We start from the raw sequence: 17,662 nt of genomic DNA on the forward strand, positions 1-17,662 counted from the left end.
CTAATTTTCAATCCCACCAACAGCGCATGAGGATTCCCTTTTTCCACAGCCTCGTCAACACTTGTTATTTGTTGTCTTTTTGATGATAGGCATTCTGACAGATGTGAGGTGGTATTTCATTGTAGTTTTGATTTGCATTTCTCTAATATCAATTTCTCTTTCTGATAGTTCATTGTTAGTGAATAGAAATGCAACAAATTTCTTTACATTAATTTTGTATCCTGTAACTTTACTGAATTCATTTATTAGTTCTAATAGTTTTTTCGTGGTATTTTTAGGATTTTCTATATATGGTATCATGTCATCTGCAGAGTGACAGTTTTCCTTCTTCCTTTCCAGTTTGGATTCTTTTTATTTCTTTTTTCTTGTCTGGTTGCTGTGGCTAGGACTACCAATGCAATGTTGGATAAAAGTGGCAAGAGTGGGCATCCTTGCCCTCTTCCTGATGTTAGAGGAAATGCTTTCAGCTTTTTACCCTTGAGTATGTTAACTATGGGATTGTCATATATGGCCTTTATTATATTGAAGTATGTGCCCCCTATAACCACTTTGTTGAGAGCTTTTTTTTTTACCATAGATGGATGTTGAATTTTGTGAGATGCTTCTCCTGCATCTATTGAGATGATCATATGATTTTTTTAACATCTTTATTGGAGTATAATTGCTTTACAATGATGTGTTAGTTTCTGCTTTATAACAAAGTGAATCAGTTATACATATACATATGCCCCCATATCTCTTCCCTCTTGCATCTCCCTCCCTCCCACCCTCCCTATCCCACCCCTCTAGGTGGTCACAAAGCACCGAGCTGATCTCCCTGTACTATGCGGCTGCTTCCCACTAGCTATCTATTTTACATTTGGTAGTGTATATATATCCATGCCACTCTCTCACTTTGTCCCAGCTTACACTTCCCCCTCCCCATACCCTCAAGTTCATTCTCTAGTAGGTCTGCATCTTTATTCCCGTCTTGCCCTTAGGTTCTTCATGAAGATCATATGATTTTTATTATTCAATTTGTTAATGTGGTGTATCACACTGATTTATTTGCAGATATTGAACTATCCTTGCATCCCTGGGATAAATCCCACTTAATCATGGTTTGTGATCCTTTTAATGTATTGTTGAATTTGGTTTACTAATATTTTGTTGAAGATTTTTGCATCTATATTCATCCATGATATTGGACTATAATTTTCTTCTTTTGTAGTTTCTTTGTGATGTATCTTAAATTCGGGGGGGGGGGGTACAATTGCTCTCTTACCATAATGTTAGTTTTAGTGGAGAAATTGATTTTAGGCACTCTAAAGAAGAACTAGCCTCACTGTAACTTAGACTAGAAGACCTCTACATTCTCTTCCTCCCACTACATCCACAGGCTCTGAACAGCTTCTACATTCAACACTAGAGATCATGGAATTTGCAAAACTTTCCCAACTTTGGAACAATCATATGAATCCCTTCTCTCCAGTTGTTGGATAACAATTTAGCTGGAGAAACAGCTAAGCCAATCCCCCATCAACCCATCTCCATCTGCCTTTCTGTGAGGGAAGAATGGTGCTGCATGGGTTAGAATTATATTGGAGGAATGTGGCAGACACTTCTGGATGCCATTCCAACACCCATTTTCTCCTTTCCTCTTGCCAACAAAACCCTTATTGTGATCAAAGTCTTGAATGATACAATAGTAAGAATAATACCCTTCCCCCAAAGATGCCCATGTCATAATCCATAGAACTTGCGGATTTTACCTTAAATGGTAAAGGGGAATTTAAGTTGCAGATGTACCAAATGTTGCTAATCATCTAATGTCAAGATAAGGAGATTACCCTGGATTTATCTGGGTGGATCCAATGTAATTCTTAAAAGTGGAAGAGGAAGGCAGAAGAGGTATTTGGAGTGATGCCTTGTGAGAAGGACTCAACCCACCATTGCTCGCTTTGATGGGGACCATAAGCAAAGAGATGTGAGCAGTTTAGAAGCTGGAAAAGGCAAGGGAACAGATTCTCCCCTAGAGCAGGAGCAATACAGCCATGTCCATACCTTAATTTTAGCCCAGTGAGAGTCATGTTCAGACTTTGACCTACAGAACTGTAAGACAGTAAATTAGTGTTATAAACCAACTAAGTTATTGGTGATTTGTTACAGTGGCCATAGGAAACTAATATGAGCAACTAGATAGATGAGCTCACTTTTAGAAATATTGAGTTTTCAATGCTTTTGAGATATCCAAGTTTACAGTGACATTAATCTGCCTCTATCCTCCCAGCTCTTTTGTTCTCTTACCCCTCTCCCAGTCTGCTCATTAACCTGTTGATCTGTTAACAACCTACCTCATTGAATAGTCCCAACATCCTTTCAATCATAATAACTTCTTCCTCCCATCTGTGACATCTCATGAGTCTCCATGTCCTGTCAGTTTACTTAGAATTTGCTTCAATCTGCCTTTCTTCTCAATCTATTTCTCTCACTGCTACAGTGATAGGATTCCTCATCTCTACCTTCTAACTGGTCGCTCTGCCTCTCATCTTGTCTCCTTTATTTTTTAAAAAAACATTTATTTATTTATTTGGCAGTGCCGGGTCTTAGTTGTAGCATTCAAGATCTTCATTGCGGCATGCAGGATCTTTAGTTGCATCATGCAGGATCTAGTTCCCTAACCAGTGATCAAACCTGGGCCCCCTGCATTGGGAACACCGAGTCTTAACCACAGGACCACCAGGGAAGTCCCTCATCTCCTTTAAATCCATCCTCCACTTAGCCATCAAAGTGATCAATCTAAACATAAAATCTGATTATGATTATTTAAAACCCTTCAAAGGATCCCCATAACCAATAAAATTTAGTCTAAACTCATTAACAAGACATATGAGATCCTCCATGACCTAGTTTTTGGCTACCACCTCAGCCTCATCTTTTATCTTATGCCCTTGCTCACTTTTACATGCCAGCAGTACTTGAAGTTCCCTGCATACTCCATGTTGTTTTTCATTTCTCCACTTTTTGCTTTCCCTCTGTCTCAAAAACTCTCTCCCAACCTCACTTCATAAAGCTAACTCCCACTCACCTTTTATGACAGCTTAGGCATCACCTTCTTTTATGGCCTTCTTCCTTCACCATTATCATCATGCTTCTCCCTAGGCTTGGTTAATTGTTCTTTGAACTCCTACTTCCTTGTATACATTTTTATCATTGTATTGATAACATTGGATAATAAGTGTTTTTTGTTTCTGTCTCTTCTACCAGTCTGAGCTCCAGGGACTATCTCAGATTCATCTTCATACCTTTGCAACTAACCAGTGCTTGGCACATAGTTGGTGTGAAATAAGTGCCTTTTAAAGAAAGGAGGGATGAAGGAAGAGAAGTAGGAATAAGGGAAGAAAGGAAAAGGGGAAGGAGCAACCCAGATCTTGGGATCATTCCACAACACCACTCAGTTACAGAAATCATTTAGCAATTCTTAGTTTATTTTAAGGAATTAATTTATAATCAAATCACACATTTCAAATAAAATTCATTATTTATATGCCAATGCTTTGGTGCAATTCCATAGATTTATCCAGTAACTAAAAAGTATTCAATATTCTCTATAAGCAATTTGCAACCAACCTTCTATGCATTTCACTGAGTACTTCATAAAGATACATGTCATAAATCAGTAAGCAAGTGTTATGCTGAATTTTGGAGATAACAAGTATTTGCCATTCCTGCTGGTTAAAGAAGTTGGATATTGGAAGTGAAAGTTTCGCTCTGTGGTCATAGAAGGAAGGGTTGGGGGAAGGAAAAGTTAAACATATAAAGAGATAACAATTGATGGCATTAATACAGAAAGAAAGGTAAAGTATAATTTATAGCATAGGTAACTCATACTCATAGTTCTCTAAAAATATTCCAAGTATGCTTTGAAAATGATCAAATTATATTGTATATATAATATATATAAATTATATATATATACAGATTTTTTTCTGCCGGAAACGTTTAATAGTTGGGTTTTGTCTGCACACGTCCTATCTTATAAGGGATTTCTGGCTCTTCAGAAATTGGGTATCCAATTTGTTGTCTCTCTCTTTGAGTGTAGCTTGACTTTGGAACTCCTGGTGTGGCCAAACTCTGCAAGGAAGTTAAAAATATCAAACATAATTAAATGATATTTAATAAAATTTCTATTCTTGTTTAGATATGTTGTGTATTAGAAAATTGTGCATATAATATCTGAATCATTTTAGAAATTTGTTTAATCACCATTATACATTTTAGTTATTTAAAAACACACACATACAGAATTTTTTTTTAGCAACTGAATTGTTGGCTGCTTTTAAATAACCTTTAAATACTGTACTCATAGTACAGTTTCCCTAGACAAGTTTAGATATTGTCCAATCCAGAATCTCTGTACTAAAGTAAGAACCTAACATTACAGGAGCAAATTTATGGAAGAAAAACAGATACCTCTTTTTTCTGAAATTACAGTACCAAAGTCCACACTCTAATCTTGCAGTGATGAATGTTAGTACTATATAACTGCACAATTACATTTGTTGCTTTTATGAAGTATCTCACTTTTCTTTTGTTGTATGATCTTATTCACAAACTACATTACTAGTGTTTCCACATCATATGTTATTATAACAACATTGTTTATGTTATAGTAGCCCAGACTTCTGTTACCACTATCATATTGTTTTATGATAGGGGTTCATGCTAAAACCTCATTTTCTCAGCATAACATGTTACTTTTTGACAATTAATCTCTACTCACAGATGCACTTTTCTATTGCAAAGACCCTCAGAAACATGTTCATGAGCATTTAAAAATACCATTTTAAAACAGATCTGAGAAAGAAATGAAGGCCTTTATTTTGAGAATTCTCTATTTTTATTGGAAAATATTGCACTGATCACTTTCCTCAGTTGTAAGAGAATGGTTCAAAGATAAACACACATATGTGCACATATACACATATGTTGACCACCACTCTGTGGCAGGCATTGTACTTGGCACTAAGGATACAATAATGAATAAGTGAGGGTTCTTGATCTGGATGAATTAAAAATCAAGTGGAAGACACATACCAATAGTCAGGTAGATAAATAATTATAACATAATATCTTAGTATAAGAATGAAGGCAATAATAGTGCTGCTGGGAGGGCAGAGGATAGAGCACTACCTCTGCTTAAAGGTTTGGGAAAGGCTTCATGAATGTGATATTCAAAGTACATATTAGGATGACTAGGAGTTTTCCAGGCATGGAACCATAAATGCTTTGGAACCATATACTTGAGAAACCATACATGTGGTATGGCTGGAACATAGAGTGCAAACCTAAGATCAGCCAGAGATGAAGCTGTAGAGCTGGAGAGATCAGGGGAGCTAAAATCCTTCACATTATGCTTACTTGAGGAATTTTGACTTTGACCTATTTGTAATAAGGATCAAGTATGGTCTTTTAAGCTAGATAACAATAAGATCATATTTGGTTTTAAGATAATAACTTTGGCAGCTGTGTGACAGTTAAGCCTGAAATAGAGACACAGGTGGCAGAGGAATTAGTTGGTAAAAATTTAGAAGGGACATGCTGAAGACCTGAATTTAGTCCGTGGCAGAGGGATTGAGTTTTCCCAGAACTGAGGGGGTTCCTGGAATGTGGGACTTTCACTTTTAAAACCAAGACTGTCCCAAGCAAATTGTGGTGAGATGGTCACCCTAGATTTAAGGGAAAACATTAATAACACATGACTTTGTGCATGATTAGATTTAGAGAGAGCAGTAAAGGAGAGAAAAGAGCCTCCTAGTGCTCACAGACTTCAGTTTTAGATGATTGGGTAGATGGCACCATTCACTTTAATACAGAATACAGGAGAGGAGCAGGGTGGAGTGAAGAGATAATGACATAGGTCTTTAAGGGGCCTGCTAGACATACAAATGTACAGATATCCTGTAGATTACTAGAATCACTGGTCTAGATCTAGAGAAACTTCTATGAGTTGAAATTAGATTTGAAATTCACAAACAAGATGGAACCCTGAAAAAACAGCACCATTTAAGTTGTGGACAGAGTTGGAAGTGTTTCAGAAGGAGTTTGAGGAATAATAATCAGAGAAGTATGCAGACAACCAGGGCAGTGGTACCCTGGCAGTCAAATGAAGAGTCAGGAAGCAGTGAGTGTCAAATGCCAACAGAGACGTCAAGTAAGGTAAAGTCTTAAAATAAGCTTTTAGGTTTGCTTATCAGGGGCTTACAGGTATATGTAATGAGAGCAATCTTAATAATATGGTTTAATAAAATGCTGAGCTTGGTCTCTTGTGTCCTTTAAATGATAGTACAATGAAAGATTTCTTGAGAAAAAGATAAGTTGAAGTTGTTAAAAGAAACTCAGATGAAAATTTCCCTAGGTATTAAGTAAGGAGCTCTTGGCATATTGTTTTCTTGTTTGGTGCACTACCTTCTACCCTTATCAATATCAACTTCACTTCAACTTTTTCTCTTACCTTGCCTCCTCCACTTCCAACCCTGCCCCTACTTAGAAATTGCTACTACTTTTTGACTGAGGTAGCCACAAAAGGGAGCTACAGCCCACTTCTTCCCTTTTAAGTCTCTTGTCCAACTCTTGTATATTACTGCTTTTCTTTTAGTGACTGTAATTAAGGGTAAAATTGATATGCGCACTGCATTGAAAGTGACTGCACCAACTTTGTTATTTTCTCTCACTACCCTCTGAGCTATTTCCTCATAGCACTTATCACAATTAGTAATCCTATATGTGTTTATTTGCTTAATATATTTCCCCCACTATATTACAGCTCCATGGAGCAGGAACTTTTCTTTCATCATTCTTTAACTACCACAACAGTGCTTGGCATGTAATGGGCAACAAATTAGTTGAGTGAATGAAAAATGTCATGTTACTCTGTTAACTTCACTCAGTTTTAAAAGATTAATCTATCTGTCCCAAGATTTCTATAATTCTATAATCTTTAAGGGTCACTATTTTTTTCCTGTTCACCTAGTCTTCCAGTAAAATGCTGTTTTAGTACCATTTTAGTCCACTTTAAGTGGTAACCTGCTATTTATCTGGACACACCCTAAAGAATGACCCTCCAATGAGTCATGTCCCCTGTGTAACCCCCTACCCTTGAGTGTGAGCAGAACCTGTGATTCGCTTTTAGCCAATAGAATATGGAGAAAATAATAGGAAATGTCAATGGAATAGTTATTCCCTTGAATAGATTTTCTTATATGACTCCATCTTAGGAGAATGGAGCTGAAGCTTCTTCTGCTGGCCTTGAAGAAAGCTGTAATGTTGTGAGAGAGTCTGTCAGAAGGCCAAGTGGCAACTGTAGGTAGCCTCTACAGACCGACAGTGACCCCCTAGTTGTCAGCCAGCAAGGAAAGATATGGGGCAGGGTGGGCGGAATCACCTAAGTGATTCCTAAGGAACTGGATTCTACCAACAACCATGTGAACGTAGAAGAGGACCCAAACTCCAGATGAGAATACAGCCTGCCTGACACCTTGATTGCAGCTTGGTGCAACCCTGAGCAGAGCACCCAGAAAAGCCATATCCAGACTCCTGACCCACGTAAATTGTGACACAATAAATGTATAATGCTTTAAACTGCAGAGTCTATGGTAATTTGTTATGCAGCAACAGAGAACTAATACATAGATCAAAACTAATATGATGTCACCTGCATTCAAACCCAGACAGTTTACCTGCTATATTCTCAATATTAGTCTTTCCTCTTTCATTATTTAGATTGTATTTTCTCTTGGATTTCCACGTGTATTGACCCACAATGAGTTCAGTACCATTCTCTATTTCCTTCTCTTTCTGATTTAATATGTCACTTAAAAATTCCCAGTTTCTTCCCAGTTCTATCTTCCAGAATCACTGGTCCACATACATGGTACCATTTATCTAATGTGTGAAAAATCAGTTTTTATTCCATCACACATCCAGCATTTTGCCTTTCTCTTGTACGTCACTAAAACTCCACATTTGTATTTCCTTTCTTTACCTCTCTGAGGTCACTCATCAATTCACAGTGTTTTTTTCCTCCCAATTTTAATGAGAAACAATTAACATGCATCACTGTATAAGATTAAGGGGTACAGCACGATGGTTTGATTTACATATATCGTGAAATAATTACAACAGGTTTAGTTAACATCCATCATCTCATATAGCTACAATAAGAGGGAAAAAATTTTTTTTCCTTGTGATGAGAATACTTAGGATCTACTCTCTTAACAACTTTCCTATGTATCATACATCAGTGTTAACTATAGTTATCATGTGGTACATTACATCCCTAGTAGTTATTTATCTTATAACTGGAAATTTATACCTTTTGACCACCTTCCTCCAATTCCCCTCCCTTCACCCCCACTTCTGGTAACCACAAATCTGATTTCTTTTTCTATGAGTTTGGTGGTTTTTCATTTGTTTGTTTTACATTCCACTTCAAGGACCATCCATGTTGTTGCAAATGGTAGGATTTCCTCGTTTTTATCTTGCTGAATAATATTCCATTGTGTGTGGTATATATATATACACATACCACAACTTCTTCACCCATTCATCCATTGATGGATGTTTAGGTTGTTTCCATGTCTTGGCCATTGTAAATAATGCTGCTATGGGCATGAGGGTGCAGATCTCTTTTTGAATTAATGTTTTCATTTCTTTTGGGTATATTCCCAGAAATGAAATTGCTGGATCATATGGTAGCTCTGTTTTTAAGTTTTTGAAAAATCTTATACCAATTTACAATCCCACCAACAGTGCACCAGGGTTCTCTTTTCTCCACATCCACATCAGCATTTGTTATCACTTGTCTTTTTAATGATAGCCATTCTAACAGGTGTGAGGCGATATCTTATTGTGGTTTTAATTTGCTTTTCCCTAATGAATAGTGATGTTGAGCATTATTTTCATGTAAACATTGGCCATTAATATATCTTCCTTGGAAAAATGTCTATTCAGGTCCTTTGACTATTTTAAATTTAATTATTATTTTCCTGTTAAGTTGGATTAGTTCTTTATATATTTTGGATATTAACCTCTTATCAGATATATGGTTTGCAAATATTTTCCCCATTCTATAGGTTGTCTTTTTACTCTGTTGATGGTTTCTTTTGCTGTACAGAAGCTTTTTAGTTTGATGTTATCCCACTTGTTTATTTTTTATTTTGTTGTTTGTGCTTTAGGTGTGAGTTTCCAAAATATAATTACTGAGACTTGTGTCAAGAAGATTTGTTCCTATGCTTTCTCTTAGAATTTTCATGGTTTCAGGTCTTACGTTTAAGTTTTTAACACATTTTGAGTTAATTTTTGTAAGTGGTATAAGAGAGGGGTCAAGTTTCATTCTATTACATGTGAATATCCAATTTTCCCAGCACCATTTATTGAAAAGACTCTCTTTTCTCCATTGAGTATTCTTGGATCTTTCACGTCATTGGTTAAATTTATTCCTAAGTAGTTTACTGTTTTTGATACTATTGTAAATAGCTCAGTTAGTTCTTTTTCTATTACTTAAGGCATAGAGTTAGGTTGTTTATTTGGGATCTTTCTTGCTTCATAATGTAGTCATTTATTGCTATGAAATTCCCTCTTAGAACTGCTTTTGCTGCATCCCATAAGTTCTCATATGTTGTGCTTCCATTTTCGTTTGTCTCAAGAAATTTTTAATTTCTCTTTTAATGTATTTTTTGATCCAGTGGTTGTTCAGGAGAGTGTTGTTTAATTTCTATGTGTTTGTGAATTTACCAATTTTCTCTTGTTATTGATTTCTAGTTTCATGCCATTGTGGTCAGAAAAGGTAATTGGTATGATTTCAGTCTTCTTCAAGTCACTAAGACTTGTTTTGTGGCCTAATGTATGGTCTATTCTAAATAATGTTCCATGTGCAATTGATAAGAATGTATATTCCGATGTTGTTTGATAGAATGTTCTGTAAGGTCAATTGGACTATAGCGTTGTTCAAATCCAAATCCACTGTTTCTTTATTAATTCTCTGGCTGATCTATCAATTGTTGAGAATAGGGTATTAAAGTCCCCAAATGTTATTGTATTACTGTTTATTTCTCCTTTTAATGTGTTATTGTTTGTTTTATATATTTAGTTGCTCCAATGTTGGGTGCATAAATATTTGCAATTGTTATATCTTCTTGATGGATTGACTACTTTATCATTATATCATGACCTTCTTTGTCTCTTTTTACCAATTTTAGTTTAAAGTCCATTTTTTTCTCATATAAGAATAGCTACTTCTGCTTTTGTTTTTGGTCACCATTTGTTTGAAATGTCTTTTTCTATCCCTTCACTCTCAGTCTATTCATCTAAGGCTAAAGTAAGTCTCTCGTAGGCAACCAATCATTGGATCTTGTTTTTTTTTTTTAAATCCATTCAGTTATTTCATGTCTTTTGATTGGAGAATTTAATCTATTTCAGTTTAAGGTAATTATTGATAAATAAGGACTTACTATTACCAATTTGTTAATTTTTTTCTGGTTGTTTTGTAGAGCCATTGTTTCTTGTTTCTTATCCTGCTCTCTTTTTTTGTGTTTTGATGCTTTTGGTATCAGTAAGCTTTGACATCTTTATCCTATTCTTTTGTGTAATTGCAGCAGATTTTTTCCCTTATGGTTATCATGAGGCTTACATAAAATATATATAACAGCTTAACTTCAATGAAATTCCTAAACTTTACACTTTTCCTTCTCTTCCCTCTTACATTTTATGTTACTGCTGTTATAATTTACATATATTATGTTGTGTAACTAATAACAGATTATTGTAGTTATGGTTATCTTTATGACATTCATTTTCTTAAACATTTAAACTAGAGTTGTAAGTGAATTATGCACCACCATTACCATATTATAGAATCTAACTTTGAGTATATATTTACCATTAACAGTGAGTTTTTGCTACCTTTTTAATGTTTTTATGATGTTAATTAATGTGCTTTTACTTCCACTCAGAGAACTCCCTTTAGCATTTCTTGTAAGGTAGGTCACATGGTAATAAACTCCTTTAGCCTTTTTATTTTTTCAGGAAAGTCATTATCCCTCCTTCAGTTCTGAAGGACAGCTTCACTGGGTATACAATTATTGGTTGACAGGTTTTTTTTTTCAATATTTTGAATGTCATCACATTCTCTCCTGGCCTGAAAAGTTTCTTTTGAGAAATCTGCTGATAATCTCATGGGGGTTCCCTTTTATGTAACTTCTCTCTTTAGTCTTGCTGCTTTTAAAATTCTTCATTGCCTTTGACTTTTGACAATTTAAATAATGTCTCAGTGTAGCCCTATTTGGGTTCAACCTATTTGGGGTCCTTTGGGCCTCATGGATCTGGATGTCAATTTCTCTCCCCAGGTTCAGGAAGTTTTCAGCCATTATTGCTATAAATATACTTTCTGTTTCTTTCTCTTTCTTTTCTCCTTCTGGAATTCCAATCATGCAAATATTGTTTCTTTTCATTGTGTCCCATAAGTCCCATAGTCTTTCTTCACTCTTTTGCATTCTTCTTTCCTTTGCTTCTCTGACTGGATAATTTTAAATGTCCAGTCTTCCAGGTTGCTGATTGTTTCTTCTGCATGGTCGAGTCTGCTTTTGAAACTCTATTGGATTCTTCAGTTCAGTTTTCATATTTTCCAACTCTAGGATTTCTGGTTGGGTTGTTCTGATGGTTTCTATTTCTTTGCTGAACTTGTCATTTTGTTCATGTACTGTTTTTGTAATTTCAGTTTTTTGTTATCTATTCCTTGTTTTTAATTACAGGGTAACACAGTAAACTCCAACACAAAGGTAGGGATGGGGGAGTGCAAAAGGAATAAAGAAAATAGAACCAGTATTTCACAAAAGCATCAAGCCAGTGATGAAGTAGCAGTTAATGCTTTGCAGAGTCTTGAGGGTATAATTTGCTCAGGGTGCTCTGAGGGATTCTCTTCAGCATTTCTTTGGAGAAGGTTTGAAGCAGCTGCCAGCCAATGTTCAAAGTCTCATAGACAGGGCGATTTTCACAAGGACTCTGAGCAATAAAGTTCTTCTCAAACTTCTGCAGAAATTCCAAGTAAAAAAGATCATCTGAGGTAAGGGCTTTGTCTCCAACCACAGCTTTCATGGCTTGTGCATCCTTACCAATAGCATAGCATGCATACAGCTGGTTAGATACATTGGCATGATCCTTTCTGGTTATACCTTCTTCAATAGTAGACTTCATTAACTGTGATAATGAGAGCAGCACATTAATAGGTGGGGAAATCTGTCCGTGTGTAGATCTGCCACTCTGTAATATATCCAGTCAAGTCAGGGATTCAGTGAGTGATATCATTGTTACGCATGGTGAGAATAGGAATTTGAGTAATAGAGTCATTTCTACCTTCCACTCGACCAGCACATTAATGTATTGTGGGTAAATCTGTATACATATAATTTTGGAAGCCTCGTTGACCAGGAACCTCCTTCCTGGGCTGCTGAAACCTCTCAAAGTGCTTCAGCATAAGAACTCATGTCTGTTAGGGTAACCAATACATGTTTTTCACACTGATCTTCACTACTCAGCTGTGGTTAGAGCCAAGTGAGGAGTGATAATTTGCTCAATAGCTGGGTCTTTAGCCAAGTTAAAAAAGAGGCAGGCATTGCCCCTTGAGCCATTTTCTTCAAAGTCAGATTTGAAGAACCGGGCAGTTTCCATGTTTACACCCATAGCAGCAAACACAATCACAAAATTTTCCTCATTGTAGTCCACTACATCTTTGGATTTTTTTTTACCATACCAGGCTGGCAATAGATTAGAGCTGCAATCTAATTGTGTGGTAAGCCATCTTCAGAGAAGACAGGAATTTTCATGCCATCTATGGGCAAAATACCAGTCTGAATCATCTCCTCTGAATAGCTTCGACACTGAGGATTGATTGCCTGGCCCATGATGTCAATGAACTCTTCAGCCAGTACAACAGGACCTCTGTTGATTGTTTTTTCTAATCCATTGAATACCCCACCAAGCACCTTCTTAGACACTGGTGTTTGGAGAATATCCTCAGTAAACTCACAGGACATTTTCTTGACATCTATACCTGAAGTCCCTTCAAATACCTGAACGACTGCTTTGGAACCACTGACTTCTAGAACTTGCCCACTCCGCTTCATGCCATCAGGTAATGTCAAGTGCACAATCTCAGCGTATCTGGGAAACTTAACATGAACTAAGATCACTAGTGGACCATTGACTCCTGATACTGTCTTGTATGCCCTAAAACAATTTCTTCATTGTTCTCATTTTAAAAGCATGCAAACATTGTTTTTCAAAGACTTTCTAAAATCAACTGTCTGGCTCATCACTTGTTCTTTAACTCTATGCTGCTGCTCAAATTCTAAAACTGAACTGTTCATTTTTTTGTGGTCTGGGACACTCTGTATCATTACTGAAAAACAACCTTTCTCCAATGGAGTGTAGCCACTGGAGAAGTTCTTCGGTCACTGGCTAAGCACACACAGAATGTTGAGAAATCATAGTCATCTCCCTTAAGGGTTTACAACCTTAGTTATGGAGTACTCTTTAAACTATGTTATTGTTTCAGTTGATACTCTCTGAATTGAGATTGAGTGAATAATTATATGGAAAAATGACAGCTGCCCCTTATAATCTTTTCCTAGAAGCTGCCCCTCCTAGGGGCAAAACATATAAATGAAATTCATAAAAGAGTATTTATAATTGTTAGGTATAAATTTATTGTCATAAGAATGCAACATGTGTCAGTTACTTGACACATCTACTTCAGCTCACATAAACTCCCCAAAGGCATTCTCTAATGCAAATAATTCCCATTATAAAAAGCACATCTGGGAGAGGAGGGATAAATTAGGAGTTTGGGATTAAAATATACACACTACTGTTTATAAAATAGATCACCAACAGGGACCTAGTGTATAGCACAGGGAACTATACTCAATATCTTGTAATAACCTATAAGGGAAAAGAGTCTTAAAAAGAGCATATATACTGAATCACTTTGCTGTACACCTGAAACTAACACAATATTCTAAATCAACTATATTTCAATAAAAAAAAATTTTTGTAAAAGCACATCTCCTCAAACCATAGAATCAAGTCTTTTCCTTCTTCCTTACACTGCAGTGCTGTCACATGACCCAGTGACTGATCAGGACAGGATTAGTCAGGCAGGAGAGCGCCCAGACTGATACCCTTCATCTGAAATTCTTTTTAACCAATGAGCCACAAACAGGCACTCTGGCAATTAACCAGTGCAAACATAGTCTTACAACCTGGGGAAACAACAGGTGCTTTCCTAAGTTTTAAAGAGTCTACTTCCAGGGCTCATCCCCAGTTCCTAAGGAAGCTATGAAGAGGTCTGATGCTACACAATTGTATTGTTTAGTAATCAAGAACCATTTCTTTCAGAACTGCTGAGCAGTCCACTTAAGCCTGGTTTATTAAGGTCTTTTTACAATCACAACACTTAAACATATCAGTGCATATGCTTTGGATATATGCTATATAATATGGGCAAAGCTGCTTGTCTTCCCCAAAGAGAGCCTTGAGCTGAAAATAGTTAATGGTAGAAAAAGGTCAAACAAGACTTAAGAAACCTGGAATTTTCCTGCTCTGCCAATAATCAGGTGTCTAAATCCTGGCAAGCCCTGTCCCTCCCATAACCTTAGGCTTCTCACTGTAAAATGAGAGGGTTAGACTAGATGACCTGCAGGGTACTTTTCAGCTCTGGCCTTCTCTGATATCTAGGTGTCCTCCTGCAGAGCAGCCTCTCCACTGAACAACACCTCCCTCTGGCTGCGGGCCTGACCTCCATCCATGAAAGCAGTTTTCCTAATTTCATTTAGTTTTTTTTGTGTGTGTTCTTGTATTTTGCTAGATTTCCTTAAGAGAATTATTCTGAATTATTTGTCTGACAGTTCATAGATCTCCATTTTGTTAACGTCAGTTCTTGGAGCTTTATTAGTTTCCTTTGTTGGTGTCATATTTTCTTGGTTTTTCATTATCCTTGATTCCTTACATTGGTATCTGCACATTTGAGTAATTGGGGTCCTCATACAGACTTTACAGGTTTGCCTTGGCAGAGACGGATCTTCACCAGTCAGCTCAGTTTGGATCTCTAGGCATATTTGTTGGTAATATACTTAGGCAAGTGGGGCCTACTGTTATGCTGGGGGTGGAGGGAGGCAACTGTTCAAGCTCTGAGGTTGGGGATGGGAAGGTGTGCCACTGGCTGAGAACAGTTGGATAGGACTGCTGGCTTGTTTCCCTACCCAAGTAAGGCTGTTAGATGGTGCTGTACTTTCCTGGATTCTCTGGTCAGGCTTACTAGATGGTTGGGACTGGGTACTATATTCAGTAGTAGATGGGACTATGAATTAGCTTCACTCCCTGGTAGGGTAGCAAGGACCTGTATGGGCTTATTGTTTGGGAACCCAGATCAGGCAACTGTGTGCACTGAATTCCCTGATCAGGTGAGACCACCAGTTTTTTTCTGCAAATGGGGAAAGACATGGCTTGTGCTCTCTGTTCAAGTGCCACTCTAGTCTGGGCTGTTGGATGGGCTATGCAGCTTCCTGTGTGCTCTGATTAGGTTCCCTGGTTAGGCAGGCTAGAGGCTGTATTCAGCAATGAGCAGGGCTATGAATTAATTTTCCTGCCTGAGTGCAGTGAGAGAAGCAACATAAAGCCAGTAAAGCTCTTTGTTGTCTTAACTAAAGCCAACCTGCACTCCAAGTTCTCTGGCCGAACAGGTTCATTGGCTTTGCTCTGCAAACTATCAGCTCTGCCTGCCTGCCTCTTGCCTTGAGTGCTGCTAGGCTGCACAGCTTCCAGTTTTTTTGCCAGCCTTTCTGATCAGATGGGGTGAGAGATACTGTCCACAGTGAGTGGGGATATGTCTCAGTTCCCTTGCCTGGGCAGGCCCGCATCTTGGCTCAAGCATTGCTGGTTACACAGCTTCTAGGGGTTCTTGCCAGCTCTTGTGGTCAGATGGAGCTCTGGAGCCACAATGGGTGGGGCTATGTTTCAGGTCACTTGCTTGAGTGGGACAGTGAAGGGTCACTCCAGGCAACTCCCATTTTTCTCCAAGCAGGCTTTCTAGTCTCGAGGGGTTGGGAGCTACCCTCAGCCTTGGCTATGAGTTAATCCCCCTGCCTGGGCTTAGCAAGAGAACCCTCCATGCCCAGTATTGGCTTTACTCTGGGGGCAATCAGCTCTGCATGTCTCTCAGCTGGAGTGTTGCTAGGCTACACAACTTCCCGGTGCTCTCACTAGCTACTCATCAGATGGGGCTGGGAGACACTCTTCCTAGTGGATGGATCTATGACTCAGCTCCTTGCCTCAGACTCCTTGGTCCAGGCTCTACGGCCAGAAAAACTCCTCATTTGAGTACCCAAATCAGTCAGATCTGCATCCTAATGGGTTCCCTAGCCAAAGTGCACCACTGACTTGGTTCTGCATATGGGCAAAGCCATTAATTAGGATTACTACTTGGGCACTGCAGGTATGAACTTGGTCTGCCAAGATCTTTGTTGCAAGCCCCTTCTCTCTTCTCCATAACAGTCAGATTCCCAGTGGTTGAGCCCTGCAGATTTCCCTGCAGTCTCCATGTAGCGAGACCAGAATAGGGGCTCCCACATGAGTAGGGGCTCCAAGAAACTTAGGAGGTTTGTTGTCCCCCTCGCCTCTCCTTTCCCACTGGAGGAACCAGAGACTCAGGGAAGACTTCTCTGTGTGTTGCTACACTGGCAATGGGAGGGACAATGCAGTCATTGTGTAGCAGCTTCTCTTATCCTTCCGAAGCAGTATCTTTTGCTCTCTGTGGTGCAGGGGGTGCTTTAGTCTCACCCTTATTTCTAGAATTCTTTCAGGAGTGCCACGTACTTGAATAGATATTAGTTCTTCTTCTGAGGGGGAGTGAAGTCAGGAACGACATATGTTGCCATCTTGGTGATATCACTCTCTCCACTGTGGGTTTTTTGGGGAAGGTTATTTTGTCAGTGGTCACTCAACTAAAAATGACCCTTCCCCCCAAAAAACACAAAAATTCAATATGTCAACAAACATAAGGTATTCATTTTTGGTGAATTATTTTCATTTTTCTATAATTCATTGCATTTGTCAAGAACATTCATAAAGATAACTTTCGGGTGATGATCTATTTCACTTTTTTTTCTGATTTCTGGTTTTAAACACTTATACAGAGAAACACAGTTTGTACTTCATGATAATTGTTAATATGTCTTGTAATTAGAGATCAGCAATTAGCCAGTATTCAGCATTAGCTTGAGCAATGTACTATTTAATGTATTAAGTACACTAAAACACAAAATAGCAGTTGCCTTGTTAAATTATGATAATTTAATGATTATCATAAGACCAGTCTCACAGAATTTAACCAGTCTTCCTTTGATCTCAAATCTCCTTTCTAAAGATTGCAAATTTAAGTTACATACATAGTATATTTATACATATGAAGTATTATATATACTATACCTTTGACTCATATTTCCTAATCCCATTTAACAAAGTGAAATAGTAGTGATAGTGAGTCTTATAAGCTAAACTTTCCATATCTTTATCTCAAATGATTCTGTCATATCATTTTGCTATAGCAAAGTCTTAGTATTCATTATAT

The 17,662-nt window shown here is 37.7% G+C and overlaps 1 protein-coding gene and 1 pseudogene across 1 annotated transcript in view; both read right to left on the reverse strand.

Annotated features, from left to right (window-relative positions):
• Nucleotides 1–3,461: 3,461 nt before the first annotated feature.
• The window catches only part of LOC132418492 (uncharacterized), a 52,236-nt gene continuing 38,035 nt past the window's right edge, over nt 3,462–17,662 (reverse strand). The window contains exon 6 of the mRNA XM_060002373.1: nt 3,462–4,113. Within this exon, the coding sequence (XP_059858356.1) occupies nt 3,982–4,113 (132 nt within the window). The 3' untranslated portion in view covers nt 3,462–3,981. The remainder of the gene's footprint in view (nt 4,114–17,662) is intronic.
• LOC132418677 (V-type proton ATPase subunit B, brain isoform pseudogene) lies at nt 11,899–16,634 on the reverse strand (annotated as a pseudogene).

This window comes from Delphinus delphis, chromosome X (assembly GCF_949987515.2).
Source record: "Delphinus delphis chromosome X, mDelDel1.2, whole genome shotgun sequence".
In the NCBI taxonomy this organism is placed as follows: Eukaryota; Metazoa; Chordata; class Mammalia; order Artiodactyla; family Delphinidae; genus Delphinus; species Delphinus delphis.